This window comes from Mercenaria mercenaria, chromosome 7 (assembly GCF_021730395.1).
Source record: "Mercenaria mercenaria strain notata chromosome 7, MADL_Memer_1, whole genome shotgun sequence".
Classification (NCBI taxonomy): domain Eukaryota; kingdom Metazoa; phylum Mollusca; class Bivalvia; order Venerida; family Veneridae; genus Mercenaria; species Mercenaria mercenaria.
Window position 1 is genome coordinate 2,760,409 of NC_069367.1, and position 25,831 is coordinate 2,786,239.

Consider the following 25,831-nt stretch of genomic DNA (forward strand, 5'->3'; position numbering starts at 1 on the left):
GTGAACAACCAAACACAAGTCATTCAACAATCAACAATTAGAGGTGAACATCCAAACACCAGTCATTGAATGATAAGGAATGAACACCCCAACACCAGTCATTCAACAATAAGGGTCCATAAAATAAGCACTTGTTATTCAACGATTAGGTGTGAACAAATGAACAAAGTCATTCAACAATTAGGAGGTGGGGAATAAATGAACACCAATCATTCAACAATTTTTGGTGAACAAATGAACACAAGTCATTCAACAATTACACGTAGGTGTGGACAAATAAACAAAAATCCTTCAACAATTAGAAGTGAACAAATGAACACAACTCATTCAACAATAAGGTGTGAATAAATAAACAACAGTCATTCAACAATTTTGGGTGAACAACTAAACACCAGTCATTCAACATTTAGGTGTGAACAAATGAACACCAAGCATTAAACACTTAGAAATGAACAATTGAACACCAGTCATTCAACAATACGGTGAGATGGAAAGATGGAAAATAAAAGACTGAACAGTTTAGATACCTGTGAACGACCCATTCATTGGGACAGAAAACAATATAAAATCACCTGTAACTCATCATTGAGTAATTATAGCAAAGTGAATAATGATGTAGAAATGTGAATCTAAGTAACGAATGATATTAAATCAGGAATTCAGCGACTCTGAGTGCTGAAATGCAACTGAGGTTTTTATCACATAAGAATTCTAGAGTAACAGTGAATTGTAAACATACAACAGCACAATACTATACCTGATAACACATATAGCAAACACAGTCAACCGCTGTTCCCGTGAAATACTGTACCTGATAAAATATGTAACAAGTGCAGTCAAATGCTGTACCCAACAGAAAAATTGTATATCTGATAAAAACACGACTACTGTACAAGCAACAAAATAATATACCTGATAAAACATATAGTAGGCATAGTCGACCACTGTACCCATATTCCTCTTTGGTCCAACAGGTATTGGTGCTAGAACATTGGCACATGCTCTCACCAGTTTGTCAATCTAAAACAAAAGAAACAGCTTCTACTTTAAAATGGAAATAGTGACATTTAAAAGTGCTCAAAACCAGGGATAGGGTTAGCCAATCACGATATCTGAAGCCTGGCCTACTAGGACAATCTGATTACCAGCAAAGCCCTGACTAACTTCTAAAAATTGTATTCTGGTTTATATATTCATGATATAAAATAATAAAAAGATGTATTCACGTTATTTTATAGTCTGGTATATATTATTTAGGTTATTTAACCATTGTTGTACAATAGAAGATTATTAGTGACTAAGCTGGAAAACCATATGGACAAGCTGTAGGCGAGCCAATATGGTTTTCACAGCTGGGGTACAAGTTCAAATAGATCTTGCTGTAATATAGTTCACTGTTAAAAACCTTATTATTGTATCTATTTTATTTTAATTGAATTAAAATTTCACTGAATGATTGTATTTTTGCCTTCCTCATTTCAAGATGAATAAGATCAACTCTGTACATAGAGCGCCTACTTCACCCGATTTACATTCAGAACATTTTCATGTGTTTGGGGCTTAATCGTATGTTTAATGTGGGACTTTTAGAACCATCCAAATACAGAAAAATACAGGATTTTTTGTACCACATCATCCAATAAGGTAATATATTGTACGGTCATGTGCTGCAAACGAATGTTCCCGATTGGATAGATAAAATAGATTTTGAATAATTTATGATATAATAATACCAGAGTTTCTGATAGATACAGTATTTTATGATTTAAATATAACAAGATGTATTCTGGTAATTTTTACAAGACTACTAGTATACCTACAAGATGTATTTGGAAGATATGTCTCTGTATTAATTCTGGGTAGTTGCGGGCAACACAGGGACTTACAAAGACACCGTGGGTCAATGGTAGGTATAGAATACATCAGTCCCACAAATACCAAAAGTTAATCTCTACCTAGAAACACAAATGTATATGAAATTACCACAGTCATCTATAGCCTGAACACAATGTATGAAATTACCAACAGTTACTATAGCCTGGAACACAATGTATGAAATACCAAAGTTCATCTTAGCCGTGTAACACAATGATATGAACATTACACAATTCATCTAGGAGCCTGTAACACAATGTATGAAAATTACCAACAGTATCTATGGCCGGAAATAATGTATGAAAATTACCAACAGTTCTCCTATAGCTGTACACCATGTATGAAAATTACAACAGTCCACTATAGCCGTAACACAATGTTTATGAAATTACCAACAGTCCATCTAAGCTGTAACACAATGTATGAAATTACCAACAGTTCATCTATAGCCTGTAACACAATGTATGAAATTACCAACAGTTCATCTATAGCCTGTAACACAATGTATGAAATTACCAACAGTTCATCTATAGCCTGTAACACAATGTATGAAATTACCAACAGTTCATCTATAGCCTGTAACACAATGTATGAAATTACCAACAGTTCATCTATAGCCTGTAACACAATGTATGAAAATTACCAACAGTTCATCTATAGCCTGTAACACAATGTATGAAATTACCAACAGTTCATCTATAGCCTGTAACACAATGTATGAAATTACCAACAGTTCATCTATAGCCTGTAACACAATATATGAAATTACCACCATTCATCTATAACCTTGTAACACCAAGACATGTATAGGAAATTACCAACAGTCATCGATAGCCTGTAACACCAAGGTATGAATGGGAAATTACCAACAGTTCATCTATAGCTTGTAACACAATGTATGAATTTTTGAAATTACCAACAAGTTCATCTATAGCCTGTAAAGACACAATGTATGAAATTACCAACAGTTCATCTATAGCCTGTAACACAATATATGAAATTACCAACAGTTCATCTATAGCCTGTAACACAATATATGAAATTACCACAATTCATCTATAACCTGTAACACAACACATGTATATGAAATTACCAACAACTCATCTACAATCTGCCTTGATTGGTACTTCACTTTTTTAGTCAGACTTTAAGATGTACCTTGCCCTCTGAACCTGTATTCTTAAAGTAGGAACATACATGTAAATAATAAACCAACTTGCCAGATAGTCTGCATACATGACTAAAGAACAAGGAGCTGCGTTCAATAAATGCTTGATGCCCCCGGTGGCATCCTTGTCGATAGATTTTGCACTTAGTCAAAACGAGTCAAGGTCAAGGTCAAACTGATGTCAGGTGATGGTTTGAAAGAGGCGGAGGTCACAGTTTACCCCATCTAGATTAGTATCAATTTTATTCTTGTATGGGGTATGATGCTAGACGAAACGGTCACATTGGTTAACCAAAGAGGATGGCCATTAAAGCAACCTAAGTCCCAAAAATGAAGGTCAAGGTCAAACTGAGGAAGGTGACATCTGAAGATGAGGGAGGAATGGTCACCGATACATCTGCAAGTTAGTCAAGTCATGTCTAGTAAGCGGGTATTGATGCTCGACGCAATGGTCCCCATTGGTTACCCTCGTACGAGGACGGACGGAAAGGAACAAGTCACTATATGCCTCCAGCATCAGTAGAATGCGGGGAGGCATAAACAAATAGGAACTGAAAATCTGTACACACGAGTGAAACTGTCACAATACAGTTTATGTCTTTCCAGCAAATCTTCTCACATTAAATATTCTGCTTACTGAGCTGACTACCTGTAAAGTTTGACTACTTCAAGTGTCATAACTTATCAGAAATACTGTGAATTTGTACAATTTCTAGTAATTCAAGGGCAGTAACTCCAGAGCCTCTAGTACAATCATGAGATGTTGTGCCCATAAACATTGTGTCAAATTTTGTGAACATCAGATAAAACTATTCAAGTAAGAGAATGGAAGTTGCCCACATGCTGCCTGTGACTGCCACACTCATGCTTGCCCTATACAGGTTTTCTCATACCATGTCCTAATTGATGGACATATAAATATGATAGTATTTTTAACCTGTCGAAAGAGAAAAAGATACAGCAATCACTTTTTTACATTACAGTTACCTGCAAAGTATAATGACGTCATAATTATTATTCTAACATGACCAGCAAATAACCTACATACATGCAGAGCAAAATCTATCTCGAGTTATTCTGCAATATACCACTCGCCTGCAATGACATCATCCGATCCAGGTCGAAAAAGTAGAGTAGTTAACCATTTTTTTCTATAACATGTTGATTTGATATAAACTAGTATGCGTGTTAGAATTCGAAGTAATTTTGTCCCAAGTGTGATTATGCATAGAAGAACCAGTTTTCGCCCTTCTTATGCGAAACATATATCACTTAGGCCGGCGGCCTTCGTGATATTATCGTACGCATAAGAACTCAAAAATCTAGTTATTCTACGAAAAACCACATTTGGGAACTTATTATTTCTTAAATAAACAAAATTTTGTTACTTACATGTATGGATACATGTACATGTATATCACAAAATCTTCCCCAGAACTTTCTGTAGTTGCAATGTGTGTTAATGTACTGCATGTACATCAATGTGACATTATACCTAAAGATTGACATTTATTGTTCAGCTTCGCAGCATTACGTGTATATCCTTCTGGCCATGAAAATTGTCATTTTTCCGAAATTCTGAGTTTCCAATACTTAGGCGGCTATTTTAATTGAATGTAGTTATCCCACCCCATTTTTACCCCTACCAAAATCAGGGACCTATTGAGGATTAGCTGTTACGGAGGGTCCCTATGTTATTTTTTTTTCCAGTTTAGTGATATATCTATCCACTGTCAATACACGAGCCGAGACCCGGAGCGAGGAAGAAATGCTTCTACACTTAATGATACAGCCCACTAGCGCCTTTGCCAGTCTCCCCTTTTGCCCCACTGTGAGCCACCACTATTCTTCTTTGTTGTCCCCCCCCGTTACAGCCATACTGGTAACTTTGTCCAAGTTACCACATATATCATTGTACGCACACCGCTTGCTTCAATTGTCACCACGCGCACAAAACTTTCGATTTTACAACAAGATGAGTGTTACAAACTATGTGACATAATGACAACATATCAACAATGTTTTACTACAGTACGCGTATGGTGACATAGACAAATAGACAACATTGTGTTAAACATTGTGTGATATACTATTCAATACTGACACATGCAGTGCTGGTGACTTAAAAATGTCTTTCCTTCTTTCTGAAGTTGAAAATACACTGATTTGAGTCCACACGAGACTGGCTTTTTTGCTGTTTGCATGAAATTTCATGCCAGTAAACTCAAATGATTTCACACTCAACATGTCTCAGTGTAAACAGGATCTTACCTTATAACTATCACCTCCATTATAAGCTGTAAGTTTTTGTGTACTCACCTCCAGAATAAGCATGTAGAGTTGTAGGTCCGTGCAGTGACTCTTCACTTGTCTCCGTGTAAATGGGTTCTTACCTTATAATTGTCATCTCAAGTATAAGCATGTAAAAATGGATGTCCACTCCACTTAGTGACTCTTTACTTGTCTCCATGTAAACAGGTTCTTACCTTATAATTATCATCTCTAGCACAAGCAATATGTAAAGGTGTACGTCCCCCAAGCAACTCCTGACTGTCTGGATGTATTGGATCCTTGCTCCATTCTTTCATCTGAAAATAACAGCAATAAACTATTCACGTAATCTGATTTAACACATACATAGACGTGGTTCTCTGGCTCTTAAAGTTTTTCTTTTTAAATTTTAAAATTGGTTGATTTGATTAACTTTTTGTGTTTAATTACATGTCTGCTTAGTAACTAAACATTAACTGAGACTCATTAGTGCCACTGTATAAATAACACTGTTAAATATGATGATCTTAAAATGACTGAGCATAGTGTTTTTTGATTGTTGCCGGAAAAAGATAAGGTTAGGGTATAGTATAAAACCTGACAGGCTTAATATTATCTGTAACAGTCTCATGAAAAATGTGCAGCCTCAACTGAAATTCAAACCTCAGCCCTTCGGGTCACCTTGCCAATGCTCTACCAATTGAGCTAACGAGGCCCCACGGATAACGGAACTGACTACACACCTGTCCCCCCCTCTATTGAGAGACATTTGGCATCTGGACAAGTCTGCCCGCAGACTTGTTAACCGAATCAGGGCACGCACACCTAAGCCAAACGCTTCGACCCGCATGGGATCCACGGGTATGAACATCCGGCCGAGCCCAAATGTTAGGTTTTTGAACAGTCTCAGGAAAAAAAATGGTGCAGCCTCGGACCGGATCGACCTCGGTTCTTCGGCTTACTGTGCCAAACGACTCTACCAAAGCTGAGCTACCAAGGCACGCCAGCCGATACGAGAACCACTACACAATCTGGATACTTCAACTATGAAGAAGAAAGAAACATTTCAGACTTGCAGTTAGTTACCATAATTTGCTACCAAAAGCAGATATTGTATGCTACTTGATAACAGCTTCTATTCTAAATGAGCTGACAGACTGGAAAGTAGAGTCTGAAATTTTGGTTCATGAAAACAGCTGTGAGTGGAGAACTTACAAGGTTTCTGTTAAGGAAGGAGTCATCCTCCTCGGCCCTCACATCAGGGTCAGCCCCAGCTTTCAGAAGCAGCTCAGTAATCAGCACACCCTCCTCTCCGGGTATAGCACTGGCAATATGTAGTGGTGATAACCCTCCTTTCTGAAATACAGAATCATTTTATATTTTAAGAGAGGTTGATATTTCGATATATGTATGTGCATGTAGATCTGCTTATGAGCATCAATGGCTCTTTTGAGCACTGATGGCTTGTGTATGTTGTATTATCTAGATTTGCGCAAGAGTTTTGTTGTTGCTTTTTTGTTGGGATTAAACATTGCATAATCCGCATCAATTGTGTTACACCAGTCGATACCATGGATTATCATTGTGTGACACCGTCATATTACACATTATCATTGGGTAGTTTACACCAGCCCTATTACATGATGATCATTGTGTTACACCAGTCATTTATTACATGGTTAATCATTGTGTTGTATTACACACAGTCAGTCTATACGATTATCATTGTGTGTGTACAACCAGTTATACTGACCATCATTGGGTGTAAACTCAGTCTATACAGATTCATTAGTGTGAACACACGTCATACATAAGTATCATTGGAGTTTTGTTCTGTTTACACCAGGTCTATACACTGACCATATTGTGTTAACCAGTCTATACATGACAATTATTGTGTTACACCAGTCTATACATGATTATCATTGTGTCGCACTGATATAAACATGATCATCACTGTGTCCCACCTATCTATACATGATCATCATTGTGACACAACAATATAAATCATCATTGTGTCACACTGACCTATACAGAATTATCATTGTATAACAGTGAATATACATGATCATTATTGTGTCACACTGATATACACATCATTGTGTCACACTGATATATATACATGATCATCATTGTGTCACAATAGATATTATGTATCATATGGTGTCTATTGCACAAATAGTGCTGATGGAATATTAACTTAGATCTGCTACCTGTCACAGCTTTCAGTGTATTAAGTAAATTCTATATTTCTCATGAGTACTAAAGTTTTTTAAACATGCAACCCAAAAAGACCTTTTAGGCAGCCTGATGATGGATGGGACGAGGCCTTGTTTTGCAGTAAAAGATATTCACCATCTCAACATCAGCTGCGTAATTTGCAAAGAAAACGGACAGGAAGTGGCCAAACCAGAGGAACGCGAGTTAGGGTACGCACCGCGCTGTATTGTAAACAGATCCAGCGTTAGCCAAGAGATTCATTCTTTCGTCTAGAAAACAAACAAAACACATAAAACATGCATTAAACCCACACACACATTACACAAGAGACTGAATATAATTAAATGAAAAAATACATATTTCTTTATTATTTGACAATATTCTTATAAATGGGACTTTATAAAAACAAAGAGCAGGTTAGGACAGGTTTCGGATTTATCTTAATCTCTTGTTCTACCATTTCAAATACAATCACAAATTACATATATCCACAGATGGTCTTGAATACAAGATTACTTGTACTTCTACGTTGATATCTTGTTGTAGTTAAAATCAAAGGTTTTCGAGGAAAGAAAGAAGTATTTATCTTGAATAGCTTATTAACCTTTAGCCTGTGCAGCAAGTCATTTTGCCATTGGCGACCAAGCAGACCAAGATCCGCATGCACAAGGTGAGCATGCACTCTTTGCGTTTCAGTCAGTATATTTTCAGCAAAATCCCTTTGAAAGACGGAATAGTCCATTTAGAAATTTAGCAGGTAAAGGTGACAAGGAAAATCATAAAAAGATTACCCGGTAAAGAAGGCTTCATGTTAGAAAGAACTGTCATATACTCATAGTCTTTAACCACAGGTGTTTGAAGCTTAATCAATAGAATATATATGCAGGTTAGATATTAAGTAAGGGTGAGATAATGATAATGCATATATATATATAATAATTATACCGGTAGTATGTAGAGGTTCAGCCCCGTGGGTCTAAGGTTAGAAATACCTCCGCTGGAAAATAACAAAAAAAACACAGAAGCGTCAGAGGACAGCAAGGCCCAGCTATTCAACAAGCCTTGTCCGTTGAATGGAATAAAAGTTGAAAAGAACAGGGGAATAAACTTTGTTAAGTGCCAAAAAGTCAGCGTATTGTAACATGGGTATCACATGTCAAATTCATGACAGTGAACAAGGGGTGAAGGTTCAATCCATTCCCATTTAGTGGGTACATCGATACCAGCTTACATACAAAAACTCAAAAACTGTTTAAGTTCGAAAAAAAGGGGCAAATTTTTGTAAAATTGCAAATAGGGGAGATTCTGAACCTGTCACTGCATGTAGATCATGACAGTGAACCAGTATGTGATTTCAATCCAGTTCCATTGGGGTACTGAGTACCAGCTTACATACAAAACTTAACTTAAAACTGCTAAGTCGAAAAAAGGGTCATAATTTTAAAAAAACAAGAGAATAATGGAACCTGCTTGTGAAGTGTCGATGATGAGCAGTGAACATGTGTGGGAATTCAATACATTCCATTTGAGGGTATGAAATACAAGACTTACAGACAAAACCTTAACCAAAAAATTCTAAGTCAAAAAAGGAGGCATAATTTTGGGAAAAAAAACAAAGTAGAGTTAAGGGGACTGCAGCTTAGTGATGTCCAGATGATGACCGTGAAGTGTTAAGTTTCAATCCATTCCACATTGTGGGAATGAAATACCACGCTTCATACAAAACCTAACCAAAAAGGTTCTAAGTCGAAAAAAGGGGCATAATTTGTAAAAAAAGCAAAATAGAGTTCAAGGACCTGGCAATGTGACGTCGGTTATCACAGTAAATAATGTGTGAAGTTTCAATCCATCACAAGTGGGTACTGAGATACACAGACTTAGCGCAATACAATACTAACAATTTGGGACGTGGACGTGAGGCGGATGCAGACGCATGGGTGAGTCCAATAGCCTCTGCATTTGCTTTGAAGGAGTCGGAGCAAAAAATGAAATCCTTTGTAATTCTTTTAGTGATTAAACAAACACAAAATTTAAAACGTTTCAAGTTATCTTTCAAGAGATTCTTTGGGTATGAGTATCCACTCTTTCAAATAGTTTTGCCTTTAAACAATTTAAAGTTGCTGAAAGAATGCATATTATTGGTAATATGTAATTAAGCAAAATGCAGTTTGAATCAAAATGGGCTGTAGGATAGATAACTCCATGTACCATAAAACCTAAGAGCGATTATGTTATAAATGCAATGACAGTAATTTATTATATTTGCATTTGGGACTTTTTAAAGAAGACGAATTGATTGGTTGATTTTGTGTGATGTGTGATTTGAATGCCTATTTATAATAGACAAGTATATAAATGTCAAATGTGTTCTTAAAATTCAGGAGTCAATCAAAGTAATTTAAGAAAAGATAAATTATTGACCTTAGAGGTGTGATGTGTACGAAACATAGATGCATAAAGTCATTTAGTGAAAAAAAAAATATATATGGGTAAATGTTAACACAGAGATGTGGAGTGTAAATGTAACTCAGAAGATTTCCTATGAAAATAACACTTTTTGCCCACATTTTTGTAACTATTAATAATTCATGACATTGACAACATTCAAAATGTTCCTGCTTCAAACTTTGAGACCTGCAAAATGTTGATAAGTTATGCGCTCACTCTTGTACTTTAAGAGAGAAGAATCAAAAAACGCCCAAAAACACATATGTGAATAAATAGTTATGTGAGTGTACCTCAGCTGTGTATACTACTAGAATACAGCCAATTCTTGTAATAATTTATAAGTTAAACATGTTAAGCAGTGTAAAATAAAGTCAATTCTTGTTATAAACCTTAAGTAGATCCCTTCATGTTCCTATTTAAACAAAGAGGCTGGTGAATGAAAAAGTGAATTATTTATACAACAGCATTTTTTGACGTTTAAACGTTGACAGATGCTGGCACGAGAAAAGAAAGCACACAGGAATCAGGGAAATATTTGATGACTATCCAGTCAGAAGTTCATTAATAATCTTGATAACGGTTAATAGCGAAGCGGAAAATAATATAGTATCAAACAGTCATCTGCACGGAATAAAATCATCGTTTATGTTTTAGATGCTATATGATATCAGTTCTTCGCATATAAACTACCACAAACAATGATGTATCAACATGTTTATGACAAATCACAGTTGGGGATATATTATTTCTTAATTAGTTAAAACATGATAAAAGTAAGTTACCTATTTTTGATAAACTGCTCAATGTCGCACAGGTTCATTAAATTGCCCGGTTTGTGGCTGCAGTTCTCCCGCAACACTTCTCATTCATACGTAGCGATGTGGCACAGCCGTCTCACTACAGCTGAGTCTGAAACTTCTATATGTAATATTGTAAAACTCATATTTTAATCGAACTCTTCCGACGGCGGCCATCAAGTCTTGTGTTATACAGCAACGTGAGGATATTGATTTCTTCAATCCTTACTGTTGTTTTGCAGGTTCGGCATATTTGTAATACTTTTTTCCAAACCAGGTGGACCAGAATGTTCTGTCTGTGTCTCACTACCCTGACTGTCAGTTTTCTGTAAATTTGATCCTTTACGATTACCCGTCTGCTTTTTGCTAAGAATACTTTTTGGAGTTATCTGCCCCTGACTAGACTGGTTATGTTGCTGAGTTTGTTGTTGTTGTTGTTCTTGTTGGGACAATTTTGATTTTTCCTCCTTTTGTTTTGTTTTTAAGTCTTTAGGCACTTCTAAATATCTTTCAGCTATATTAAAGCGGAAACTTTCGATAGGGTAGAAGAAAATACAGCCTGCAGAGAGAGCCGAACATCCCTCGTCAGAAAGTTTATTAACATCGGCACCATGATTCAGTAAACAATTAATCACTTCTATATGCCAGTTCACCTACAGAAATAGAAACAGATACATACTGCTGCAATACTGTTACAAGCAGAAGAATGAAAACTATTCTATATTGAAAATAATTTCTATTTGGGACTTAATAAAGAGACTCTTAAACAAGAAAATAATGTGATTTACAGGTTGCTTATAATCCCCCTATTCGGACCAGTCATCTGAGAACCTATGTAAGGATGGGTTTGGCACCATAAAACAAAAATTGTAAGTTGCACATTTTAAATTAAATTTACTTACACAAAATAAATAGTTTCTGTCTCATTTTATTAGGTTCTGACATCACACTGAGAAAAATAAATGTACAGAAATGGAATTGTCGGCTTTTAATGGAGGAGAAGATCCCAGGTGTCCCTGCATGCATTAGTTCAGGTATGGGAAGACACCTGCTTTTTGACCTTTCTCAAGCAAGCTGGATAGCTTCTTCACATAAAAGAATTCCACTCCACAACGTGAGGTTGTTCAACCCTACTGGAGGTTAGGGGAAGCAACCTTAACGCCACTTGGCCAAAGCAGCCCAGCTACACAAATAACAGCAACCTAAAATATTGTTCTATATAAAAAAAGACTGAAGAAGAAGAAAAAAGAGAAAAAATGCTAAAGACCATACATAATGGCCCCAAAATAAGTGCTGAATGCCCGTTGCTATCAGCAACATCCGGTGACACTTTCCCAGAACTCAACAGATCCTCAACTTTATTTACATTTCCCTCTGTAGCTGCTTGAATCCGATTCTTCAAACTGTTTCAGTGGCCCTTTTCCGTTAAATTAAACTCACGATCTCCTGCTAGAGACTTTATCATTTTGCAAGACAATGTTTTCACCCCATACTTATGTTTTTCAAAATGTTTTTGCATGGCTACTATTGATGGGGTCCTATTCCATACTTGATTTCTCATACGTCTCACTTATTCAATCCATCTGTGGGTAAAATTCTGATCAAATGATTCTTATTCACATCTTAGAAGCTTCTGGATCAAAAGGAACCTCAGGTAAAGTATTGAAACTCATACCGCTAACTTTTCGAGGTTTTACGACTATTGGTGCAAAATAATTGTTCAGGGAGGTTCCTTCAAAGGTTTTCAAAAGCTTCTTTTCTGTGGAGTCCATCTTGGTTAGATACTGGATGGCTCATTGGAGTTTAATCAAGCTCTGGTGTGATTTTATAGCACAAATGCTTCAGGAGAATTGCGAAACAGATTTTTACCAACTTTTGCCCCCATGGCCACCAAGCCGACGTACCTGGTGTACGTCAGGGTGAAGTAATCACCCCGTGACCTTCACGTTCATACTTTTTGGATTAAACCCTGCACAGACGCATGAAAAACAACAGTATTAATAAAAACTGAAACAATCTCCCGGAATTATGCAGAGGACACAAGAAGGGTACCAAAATGGGATATATATAGGCTTTTGCAAAAGCTTACAGAATGTCACATTTCCAGAAGGTGGAGTAACATTTTTAGGTAAAAAAACACAATTAGCCAGGAATTATATAGTCCATTGCAGTTACGTATAGGGTCACAATTGCAATGTATCAAATGAAATTAATCTAGGCCGTCCAACACTATAGAAAATTCAAACATAATTATCATTTACGAATGGAAAGTATTAATACCTCAAATCTTTCCCTGGAACAGGAAAGAGAAACTCCATAACTCTCTTTCCTGTCCATATAAAATGTGCCAGAGTAAAGATGTGAACCATCTGACAAGTATACACACATGGTCCCATGACGAACGATCTTGGAAAAACTTCACTTTATAAGAACTGAAATACAAGACATAGTTTTTTTCAATATGCAGTTTCTTATTGAATGGAAAAAAATACTGTTAATGTTTAATTTCTATTTGATAATATAGGGTACCGAGACAATTTATAAACGCAGCATTAATTAATCTTGTCCATTCCTAACATAAATTTAATCCTGTATTTTAACCCAATCACATCTTTCCAGGGACTGGATGTTCCTTTCCTGTTGGCACCAAAGTTCAGGGCAGTTTTTCACCACACTAGCATTTTCAAATAAAGTCTCAAATCAGCTTGATAAGTGCGGATCTCTCTAATTATTGAAAAATGTCTCAAAAACAAGCATAAGAACCTAAATAAATAACATTATTTCACCACATCATATACCTATTAGGTGAGAAGGTTCATTGAAGGTCTAAACTGTAATGTAATTTTTGATTTCTATTTGCGAAAATGTCCACAAAAAATTTGTGATTTCAATAGACTCCAAACTGTTGTTTTTTTTTTTAAAGTAAAAATGTATATAACAGCTAAACAAGTGTTTATATGGTCATCAAAAGGGGAGGACTGACTGAAAAAGTACACCGATGAGAAGGTGACCTTTATATCCAAGTTACCGATACAGCGCATCAACATTGTTTTAAAATTTCATTTTGCTTAATAGGTACATACAGTGTATTGTTTATAAAAATGCATAGATTCTTGTATTAACTGTTATACTTCAAAGCCTTGCATTCTTATATCTTATACTTGTAGAATATAAAACACACACAATTCACACGCCACTGATTGAAGCAGTTTGCGTTTCAAAAAATATGATGTATACGTAAATTCTTCTGACTTTGGAATCTTTCTCCGTTACTATAAATATCTTGCTCTCCTTTTACAGCCTAAATTAGAGTTGATTCATGTGATTTGGAAATTGTTTTAAAAACAGCTTTAATCTTAAAAGCCATTAAATGCAAAAAATGTTTATGGCTTTTTTGAGAACATTATGTTCAGTAACAAAAGATTTACTCAAACAAATAAACTAAATCGTTATTTGACACACCATTTTCTATGTGTAAACAACAAAACTACCTGGGACTTTGATTTACAGCGGTACAGTCAAACAATTTAAGTAACACCATGTTACATTACCTCTTAAGAAATTTAGTGACTGAGATGGTGCATTTTGCTGATGGATATTTCTACGGACGGTAGACAAGCTCATGTATATAGGGGTCCATTATAGGGAATTACCAGATGCTGGACAAAGAAGGTGAATCACAGTCAAGCAGGGTCATTGCTAATATACAGATGATGCCTAAGGTAAGTTAGATAGTGAAAGTTATGCAAGTTTACTTTTTATGTGTACTTTTTTTTAAACTACAAGAGCTCATAGCAAATATATTGTATTCAACATGGAAAAGTTTTAGCTTGATGCAAAGGAGGCAGTAAATATTTTGACAATAAGGCAGTTTGATTGCAATACGCAATTCATTTCCTATGAAAACAGGTTATTTAAATATTGACTTTTATAAAGAAAGGGGAAAAAAACTGTATTTACAATAGGCATTTTAGTTGGGCTTGCCAATAATTTACAATAAGTTGTTACATTTTGTAACTGTACATGTCCTATTTCGATATACCATACAATATATATGGTATTATAACATTACAACACAAAATCTCGTCAGAGTTGAAAGCACAAGAAAGTAAAAATACAGCAAATTATAGAAAACAAATTGAATATACCTTGTTTTTACAGGTAGGAAAAATACCTAAAGTGAAATATTACATTAATTTTGAGCTCTTGAAGAAAATAAGAATGACTGCTTCAGCAGAGAGGTTCAGAAACTTTGAAAACTGAGGTCTTTTATCACAGCCACTAAACTTGTAGACACTGAGTTATTCTCATAAGCATGGAGGCTTGTTAAGGCAGGGGAATGAGGCCATACATAATAAAAAAAACGATTAGAATCACAAAAGTTTATATGTACGCTATGGTATAACAGTCGATGGTGTTACTTAACTATTCATATACCAAAGACATAAAAGTTGTGACATCAAGGACATAATTATCATCAGTGCACAAAATTCCAAATTTAAAAAAGATACCAAAACCTTTCTTTAATTTTTCCCAAATATTTAGTGAGTTATGAACAAAGTATTGATGTATATAATAAAGTCTATTATTTATTTTATAAAATGGATAAAATTACGGATGGTTTTTTAAAAAACACAGTGTTTACACCTTAGAGGAACAAATTACATAAAGACGGTCAGACACATCAGTTCCAACTATATCTGCCATATTTTGAATATGCTGTTAATATTTTATATTACGAAGTACATCTTTAGATAAACTTTCCAAACAGTTGTGATTACTAATCTTAACTGTAACTATTACCTTAATTACCACAAGTTTTTATTGATTTAATTATGGCCTTCATTAAACTTATTTCAATGAACAAACATTATAACATCTGCAGAATCGCTCAGGATATGTTGAAAAAACATGTGTTATCCCTACATTGTCTGCAAAATTCCATATGCTGGGTCCAGGCTTTTATCTATATATAGCTTATTAGATTTGTATTGAGAAATATACATGAATTCTACAACAGAAATATTGTGCAAATTTAAGTGCGCAGTATTATTCTGTGAAAGAACAAGTGCACATTTCTCGATGCAAATATAATTATCTTTTATTAATACACATTACATAAATTATATAAATTTGATTTAAAGCCCGAGAAAAATTGAAAATATCGTCATTAAAGAACTTTTAAACAAAACGACCTACACAAACTGATGTCACAAATGATGTCACTCACCCAACATGAAATTTAAACATCAATATGGAAAAATATTGATGTTTCGGGTTCCAAACTTAAAGGAGTATATAAATGATTATGTAATAACTGACATTATGTCAGGACTATGCAACTATCCGTATAAGTGTTTTATTACATGACATCAATAATATGACATCAGGACTTAATCTTCAAATTTTGACTTAAGTTCAGCAAAAATTTAGTGGTTTAACCCTTATCATGCTGGTCACGATTGATTCTGCTTTTGTTACCAGTGTAGATCATAATCAGCCAGCATATCCATGCGGTCTGATCAAGATCTGCGCTGTTTGCCATTCAGTCTGTATGTTTTTAGTAAGCATCCCTTTTAACAGTTAATGGTAATGTCCAAATTGAAAGATGGATAACTTCATTATAGAAATTTAGGAGGGTCAGGGTTGACTATAAAAATTGGTCAATAGCACAAGCTACAGATCTCTTATCTATATAATTTATGGAGTCATGTAATAATATACACAAGTAAGTTTATTGAATAGCACCAAACTATTGACGGAATTATACAACAGGAATCATGCGTGATATTTTACCTCTTTGTTGGCCCACATATGTTCCCCCTGTCCGTGTCGTAGGTCATTGTGGAACTGACCTTCATATTTACTACCGTCTGGCCATAACTGCTTACCTGTATAGAAAAATATTATATATCATGTATTTCCATTTAAATAATTGTTTGCATGTGAGAACATTGTTGTCATCATCAGAAACTGAATATTTGTAGTTTATTACAAAACTAGTATCATTACGTAAAAGTGCATAATGTCATTTTTTTTTTTTCAAGTATGTCAAGGAGCAAAGTCTTTAAACATCAAGGCATGGGCAATCTCTGATGTAATAACTCCTGAAAGGCAGTATCTTCTGTCTCTTAAAGAAACAAGAACCAAGGCTGTGTCACTGTGTACTCTATGAAAATAAAAGAATTTGTATTTCTTTAATACTATAGTTGCAATTATAAATGCTTGGATTTTTAAAAATTTTCTTTAATTCAACTGATTTCAAGCAGCAAAATGTATATCTGAAAAGTGGTCCAAGCAGCAGTGTTGAAGGTATATCTGAAAAACTAAAACAGGCACGAGAAGCTCAGTGTAATAACAACAACTCTACTATTTGAAAAATTTGAACAGTCATTGGCTTAACCCTTATCATGCTGGACAGGATTGATTCTGCCTTTACAGTCAGTGTAGATCATGATCAGCACATCTGTGCAGTCTGATCAAGATCTGCACTGTTTGTCATTCATTATCTTTTAGGTATGCACCTCTTTTAACAGTTAATGGTACTGTCCAAATTGAAAGAGGGAAAAGTTTATTATAGAAATTTAGCAGGATAAGGGTTAAAATCGAATTTTACCTGATCCTTCGCGATTATTATCCAAAAATTCTCCTTCATATCTTGCTCCATTTGGCCATGTAAAAATACCTCGCCCTATTTTCTTGTGTCCTTGAACTTGACCCTTAAAACTTGCACCGCTTTTGTAGCTTACTTCCACCTCTCCATCTCCGGACAGAGGTTCAAATATTGCACTCTGAAGTCGAGGGAAATTACTCGTATGGCTCATACTGTCTAAACTGAAATAAATAAAAATTACTAAAATCCTACTTTATAATTAACATTTCTAGCCTAGCCAGCCCATATTTGTTTGGCAGTGGCTAGGGGTCTGATAACCAGACCTCTACACCCAGAGACTAGAGGTCTGAGTCACCCTATCTCTTAGCAACCCATTATAGGCTGTCTAGATTGCTGGTAGTCTAATTCAATGAGCCATTTTCAATTTCTCAGTCTGTGATTCGACAGAGCATCATAGGAGGTAACTGAGAGCCACACTCACAGGAGGTAACTGAGAGCCACACTCACAGGAGGTAACTGAGAGCCACACTCACAGGAGGTAACTGAGATATTTTGTGTTTTACTTCATCGGTAGTCTGCTGTGTATTGAACCGCTGTTGGAGTAGATATCTCCAGGCACCTGTTCACATCATATTTTTGAAGATTTAAGTCTCAATTTAACCCATTCGAAGTTTCTACAAAAATATTAATCCTTGATTTATTGAACCAAGTAATTCAGAGCAGTATTTTAGGACTTTTTTGGATTTTTTAATGTCTTTCATAACAGTAAAATGCAGATAACAGTAAGGCTTAGAGGAATGACAACTAATATGAAATAAGGCAAAGCCTCAAAGCGAGCTCAAAGAAATCGGATTTATCTAAAAATATTATGCATCATTTATTTGTCACAAAGAAACTATTCACTAGTCACAAAAACTCAGGAGAACCTATTCACTGAAAAAGTCTACATTTAGTGTCACCATACCTATAACAGTGAATATCATACGTTGCAAAATTTATGGGAAGCCGGTGTCACGGTGACGTCATTACCGCGTTCCCGTTTCTTTTGGCTTATTATGACATTTTTTCCATTTTCTGGCCGATGCTTGATCTTTTAAATGAAAACAATATTTTTTTCAAACAACTGGAAATCATTTTTTCATTATTGTTAAGTGATGAGTAATTTTTAGCAATTGAATGAAGTTCTGTATTCACTCCGGAAAGAAGTACTTCCTGTGAGCACCAGTCCGCTAGGGTGCGCTTTTTTAAAACTTCCGACGAAACTTTTCAAATCCATCACCAAGTGTGAAAGTATACTTGCGTTACCGTAAAGCTCGATTCTCGAGCAGGCCCTTCGGGCCTGCTCTTCGAGCTCGCTATAAAATATCAGATCATAAAATAAGTCATCCGGATAAGCCAATGAGTAAGGCTATCCAAAGAGCTATAAAAATAAATAGATCGGCAAATTGAAAGGCATATAGTTTAGAGCAAACATCACATGGGAACTGAATGAGATCTCGTTTTACCAGTGGTGTCATCCATTATAAAATATAGAATCTTGTATCCTATTCCTAAAATTAACTTTAGTCAGGCACCCGTGACATTTACCAATTTTACCAGGTGAGGTAAGGCAATGTCATTTATTGAAATTTACACAAGACGGCCTGTGAATTTTGATGCAATTATGTGAATAATCATTAAATTCTCCCAACAAATTACCTCCTAAAATAATAAAAATCTAGAAATCCATTCCCAACTGTTTACATTTGTACACTTCCGGTAGAATCACGTGGTAAGTGGCATTCTATTGCTATGCAACATGGGAGGCAACTCAATGTAAGATTAGCGTTTGCTCACGTGCATTTACCTCCCTCAATTTCAGTAACTGCTGAACAACTCTAAATCCGTCTGTTCTTTAATAGTCATATTAAATCCACAAACTTAATCACTTTTTTTTTTCAACATTTTCTAGCATATCAGACTTTCAGAGACTTATATTCCGCTATATTATAGAAAATACTTCAACAAGAACAACGTCCTTAGCCCACAACAACATGGTTTCAGGTCAAAACATAGTTGTGAGACCCAACTCATAGGTTTTACCCAAGAAATAGCAGATAATCTGGAAAAAGGTCAACAAACTGATGTAATTATTATGGATTTTAGTAAAGCCTTCGACAAAGTAGATCATCATAAATTAATTCACAAACTCAAATACCTAGGTATCGATAATAGGCCTACAGCACACCCTATTACCTGATGTCCACCACGCCGAGGGATGCGGCTGCCACAGAGGTAGGAAATCAATAACGGTGAATAGTGGTGTTAGTTTTTTTGAGCTGTATTTTTTTCATTTCGACTTTCCATGAAGATATTCTGGTGCAGGCATATGTGTAAATGCCTAAACATATTATATGATTAATCCTGGTCGCCAACTTTGCGAAATAAAGAAGTATTCAGCTATTTAAATTGGACGAAAATCATATATTCAACGGCCCAATTCGAAGTGTTAACAACGTCGGAGATAGAATGAAGTTCAATCTAGACTGATTACCACCGTGTTTCAGCGGTGTTCGCCATTGAAAATCGCCCATTATTAAACACAAGTATAAACAATGCATACTGCAAATAATTCCATGACCTCCCAGGTCTCAAAAGCAAAACAAACAGCCAAAATAGACGTTTGTACACCAAATTCCCCTCTGCCGTAAACGGTATCCTATATTTTGACTCCTCGGTGGGATGGGCATCATTTAAAAATGCCCTCTGCGGTAAAGTTTATCATACGTGGCTATACCCGGGTCGCGTTGGAGGGTCATAACGTCGCTGTAGACGTACGGACAGACTTGAAACTTGCCAGAATTATCCCCAGATGATTGATCGTTTGACGTGTGAGGTAAACCCGATCAAAATATTTTGTAAACACTTCGAATTGGGCCGTTGAATATGATTTTCGCATCAATTTTAATAAACGTCCAATTTAAACAGCTGAATACTTCTTTATTTCGCAAAGTTGGCGACCAGGATTAATTATATAATATGTTAAGGCATTTACACGTATGCTTGCACCAGAACATTTTCATGGAAAGTCGAAATGAAAAAAATCAGCTCAAAAAACTAACACCACTACTCACCGTTATTGATTTCTGACCTCTGTGGCAGCCGCATCCCTCGGCGTGGTGGACATCAGGTAATAGGGTGTGCGCATGGGTTAAGTCATTTCTCAGGAACAGATCTCAGCAAGTCCTTGTTGAGGGTAAAGTCTCTGAAAGGTTACCTGTCCTATCAGGGGTCCCCCAAGGCTCAGTCCTTGGCCCCTGCCTATTTCTCGCCTACATAAATGACTTGCCCAATAGTATCAAAAGTCGAGCCCGTCTCCATGCAGTAAACACCTGACGTCGTACCGACGTTGGTTAGACGTTGGAATTTGGTCGCGACGTCGGCGACCTGAATCCAACGTCTAACCAACGTCATAACCACGACGTCTAATAGACGTCAGACTTTGACGTATAGGAGACGTTGGATTTAGGTTGGATAGAAAGTCTTTTTACATATTTTTAGTTATAAACATGGCTTCTGAAGAAATGTCTCGATGAGCTCTTGCCGCTGATAACAAACATCATAAATACATCAATGGAATTAAGTTATGTACCAAAATAGTTTAAAAGTGCTAGGATAAGACCCCTGCTTAAGAAACCAGGTCTTGAACCAAACATTCTCAAAAACTACAGGCCTGTATCTAACCTCCCTTTCATTTCAAAAATCTTAGAAAAGGTAGTAGATGCGCGTCTTGAGCGGCACTTGAGTGAAAATGAGCTACATGAGGGACTGCAGTCTGTTTACAGAAAGTTTCATTCAACTGAGTCGGCGTTGATAAAGGTACAGAATGACATCCTCACATCTCTCGATCAAAATTCTGTAACAGTCCTCGTGCTACTCGATCTTTCTGCGGCTTTCGACACGATTGATCACCAAACACTGTTACACCGGCTCGAACATCATTTTGGAGTCACAGACAAAGTACTTGCATGGATGTCATCATATCGTAGTGACCGCTATCAAACTGCCTACGTTGATTAAAATACAGTGTGCCCCAGGGATCAGTGCTCGGTCCAAAGAACTATATCATGTACACTGAACCCGTGGGTGCCATATGCAGACGTCATGGACTTCTTCATCATTTCTACGCTGATGACTCTCAATTATTCCTATCTTTTAAACCGATAGAGGCTGTGGCCAGAAGTGAAGCTTTGCGCCGCATTGAGAGCTGTCTGGCTGAAATTGTCTCGTGGATGAATTCCAACATGCTGAAGCTCAATGCTGATAAAACTGAGGTAATGCTATTGACAGGGATCCCGTAACGTGAGTAGCAGAATTTTGAAAATTATACTTATTTTAATAGCTATTCATTTCAATGTTACGTATTCTTTCAAAGATTGATGTATTATGTTTATTACTTTAAAAAGCAATTAATTGCGTTTAACAAAAGAACTTCATTACAGTTTACGAGGTTATAGAGATTTTTTTAGAATTTAAAATATAAAATGTTTATTTTGCACCTATAGCAATTATGTTCTTTAGTAATAGCACTAGTATACTTGTATAAGTTTTCAATTTTTATGAAATGATGAAACTGTCAAATTTTATGCATTTCAGGTGGAAAATTTAGTGGAGTTGAAGAATCATGCAAACGTGACAAAACTTGAAAGATTACGTTTGTGGATTTATAATATTAGGCTTATGTCGCTATAATGTGAAATAAAGATGATTAAATACATGTGTTGATTACTTGTTTGATTGCAAATTATGTTGAAAATTTGGTCAGATTTTGGTTGGAAAGTGGTTAGATTTTGGTTGGAAAATGGTCGGATTGCGACGTCAAGCCAGCGTCGGGATCCGACGTCTAAACGGTTTGCAAATCCAACCAAAATCCAACGTTAAACCGACGTCGGGGTCCGACGTCGATACGACGTCTAACCGACGTCAAATGATTACTGGGCTCTTTGCTGATGACACCATTGTCTACCTTACCATCAAATCTAAATACTCTGCAGAAAAATTACAGCAAGACCTCTACTGTTTAGAAAAATGAGAAAAAGAATGGTCAATGGAATTTAATCCCGATAAATGTGAAGTTCTAAGAATATATCGTAAAAGAAATCCTGTTATATATCCTTACACCCTACAACAGTCCACTAACCATGCAAAATATCTTGGTGTTACCCTAAATAATAACTTGACCTGGTCAAATCACATAAATAACATAACATCCAAGGCCAGTTATACCCTTCGCTTCATCAAAAAGAATGTAAAGACTACCAACAGACAGGTTAAAGAAATGGCCTACAAAACCTATGTGCGCCCCTCAGGTCGAGTACTGTTCCACGGTCTGGCACCCCTGGCAAAAATATCTCACTTATAAAGTAGAAAGGGTACAAAGATCTGCAGCCCGGTATGTTTTTAATGACTACCAGTATACCAGTAGCGTCTCAGATATGTTATCAGAACTAATTTGGAAGACCCTAGAACAAAGAAGAAATCACTCCACCCTGGTTATTTTCTATAAGATAAGAAGTGAATTAGTGGCAGTGGACCATCATCATCTCACACAGACACGAAATTTAAACTACTTAATTCCACAGTCCAAAACATCGTACCATGCAAATTCCTTTTTCCCCAGGACTATCAGACTATGGAACAGTTTACCAATATATATCCAGTCCAGTCCCAATTTGCAGCCTCCCTAAATACTATAATCCGCTGATTTTAATCTGTAGAGTAAAAGAAAATAAAAAGATGCTATTGAGAAAGGGCTCAAGGAAAGGAAGAAAGTTTAGCACGTTATTTATATGTGGAATACTTGTGATAGACCAGAGGAGGCTTACACTTGATTTGGTAGTGATTAGCCTAAATTGAAGTTTTTGTGTATCTATAGAATTTGCAATTTCTTTATGTCAGCAAAAAGCTATATACATACATGTAGCTAATTTTACGTTGTTAAAACCTTGCCAATAATAGATAATTTTGATTTGATTTTATTTGCTTTTTCTTTTGTCGCAAAAACAACAAGGAGAAATGTGTTATACAAAAACTGGACAAAAGTTTATATATGTGTATATGATCAATGTCTGCTTTTACTTTTCCCTACGTTTACATGAAAATAAAAATAGATCTTTAAAAATCTGAGCAGATGAAATAAATAATCTGTGCTCTAATTATTTATTCGAATCTTCTATACATGTAGTACTTAGAATTGTAATATATAGATATTTTCTTTGGCTAATATAGAACGTACATGTACGTAAACTAATCATCGGCTCAGGCCGTAAAGGTACCTAGCCAGATGTTCCCTTGTTTATCATGCGAGTCGTGTTTGTTGCATGGTGGCAGAGTGAACAGTAACTCCAAACAAGTATAATTCTCACTAGTTGCGCGACAGTGTACTGTTGCACATAAGTCACAGTCAGATTTGGTATCCATTGGTATCAATTGTGTGTCTGAAAATGGCTTTTAACATGTAGATTTTCAAAAGTTCCGAGGGAGAACACCCGAAACTTTTCCCTACCTGCACTCCAATTATACAGGCTGGAACGGTGTACCTTTCAGCCTGATTTGCTCAGGGTTTTTTTTTCCGAAATGAATTGAAAATGCACCATTCTGTCTTGTGGGATTTCAAAAATTATATAGTTACCGAACCCTAACCGTACCTACACACTAAATATCTAGTGTAGTGGTGTTTACATTTCAACCAGAATTGCAGATTTCTTTTGTCTGAAATGACTTTAAATTGCACCCATTGCGTCTTGTAGGATTCCAAACTTTCTTGCGGAGGATCCCCAAACGTAGTGGTTAGTGGTGCGCGGTTAGTAAATGTTTATATGTTTTACTGTAACCGATCAAGATCAAGAAAAAGTCCAACTCGTGACGTAATTATCACTTTCTTTTCATTTAGTCTGATAATTACGTTCAACTCAGTCACGTCTGAAAAGCAGCGTAACATAAGTGATGCACACCCGAACATAAATTGTAAGCTCCAGAGTACAAGAAACGAAATAAATATTATAATTTGATATAGGTAATACAATTGACCAATCGCCAAATGTTCGCTGTTCGGTGCTTAACTAGATCACGTGGTCTGGAAATGCGAAACCTTCGACAAGCTTTAAAACAACGGAAAAAAACTAACATTGAAATGTTTTTCTTTCAGATGTTGGCTAATATTTCTTTTTCTTTACAAAACATTAGTGTAAAATGAAATGATTTATTGCAACTTGACGCAGTCTAATGCACAGTGAAACCGTTTTGTGTAAAGACGTTTAACGCAACATGAGTTCGTGCAGTGTAAAATGAAACGATTCATTAAAGCTTGGCGCCGTCTATTGCATACTGAAACCGTGTTGTGTGATTTGGAGCGGCGTATTAAAATTTGATGCCATGCAGCCAAATATGAAGCCGTTTAACGAAACACGAGTACGTGCATTGTAAACGATTAATAAGACTTTCAGTTTATAAGTCATTTTTATTTCTATTACTGAGTCTGTTTCAGAAAGAAGAAAGATGTTTCACGAAAATAAGGTCCCTTTTAATATTCAGATAAATCGCAGGAACAGTTTAAATTAAATGTTAAAGTTTTACCACAAGGTCGCTTAAAAGGACAAAATTTAAGATATTCATAAGTAAAACTGATCCAGAATCTATATGATAGTCACATTGAACTGCATGTCATCAATTTTTTTATACACCGCCCTTTATTACACAAAGCGGTTTCAATATGCATTAGACGGCGTCAAGTTGTAATAAACTATTTTATTTTACACTGCACGTACTCATATTGTGTTAAAAGGCTTCACATTTAGCTGGGCAGATTAAGTCATTTATTCGGGAAAATACTGCATTTGGTGATGCAAACATGAAATTTGGCATGAGTACTCGTTTTTCAAAAAGCCCGTTAGCCACTTAAAAGTTCAAAATGGCGGCCATTTTTCAAGATGGCCGACACAGGAAGTTGATTTTTTATTTAAACAGACCTATACCGAGTTCTTTTTGTCAATTTTGAGGAAAAAATATCTCTTAAGTTGTTTTGAGTGTTCAAAACCTATTTCTAATACACAAAAGACTGGTTTCAAAATCCAATATGGCGTCTTTTTTCAAGATGGCCGCCATTTCTTGTAAAAAGTACTAAATTTGCCGTTAAAACTGACGTTCCTAGTTAAATGAATTTTTATGTTATATTCAAATAGTGTGTTGAAGGACAGTTTTTGTCTCGCCTGCTTAAGGAACTGACGGCGGACTAAGGCGTAGCTTTTCCGGTGGCGACGGTGATGACGACGGCGGTGGTGGCGTCAACATTAAGTTTATATTGAAGTCTTTTATCAGAAACAACTTAGTTTATTGGGTTGAAACTTAACACATGCCTTTGTGGTCATAAGGCGCTGTACTAGGCCAAGTTCCATGAATCGG

At 35.9% G+C, this 25,831-nt stretch overlaps 1 protein-coding gene across 1 annotated transcript in view; it reads right to left on the minus strand.

The window, feature by feature from the left end:
* LOC123555133 (uncharacterized) overlaps positions 1-20,831 on the minus strand; it is a 55,607-nt gene extending 34,776 nt beyond the window's left edge. The window contains exons 1-13 of the mRNA XM_053548916.1: positions 20,649-20,831; positions 17,396-17,613; positions 16,576-16,670; positions 11,009-11,432; positions 8,527-8,531; positions 6,530-6,670; positions 5,504-5,631; positions 4,436-4,538; positions 2,742-2,897; positions 2,308-2,493; positions 1,939-1,955; positions 1,777-1,816; positions 913-1,020 (exon numbers count right to left, since the gene is read on the minus strand). Coding sequence (XP_053404891.1) covers positions 913-1,020; positions 1,777-1,816; positions 1,939-1,955; positions 2,308-2,493; positions 2,742-2,897; positions 4,436-4,538; positions 5,504-5,631; positions 6,530-6,670; positions 8,527-8,531; positions 11,009-11,432; positions 16,576-16,670; positions 17,396-17,603 — 1,611 coding nt within the window. The 5' untranslated portion in view covers positions 17,604-17,613; positions 20,649-20,831. The remainder of the gene's footprint in view (positions 1-912; positions 1,021-1,776; positions 1,817-1,938; positions 1,956-2,307; positions 2,494-2,741; positions 2,898-4,435; positions 4,539-5,503; positions 5,632-6,529; positions 6,671-8,526; positions 8,532-11,008; positions 11,433-16,575; positions 16,671-17,395; positions 17,614-20,648) is intronic.
* Positions 20,832-25,831: the final 5,000 nt, after the last annotated feature.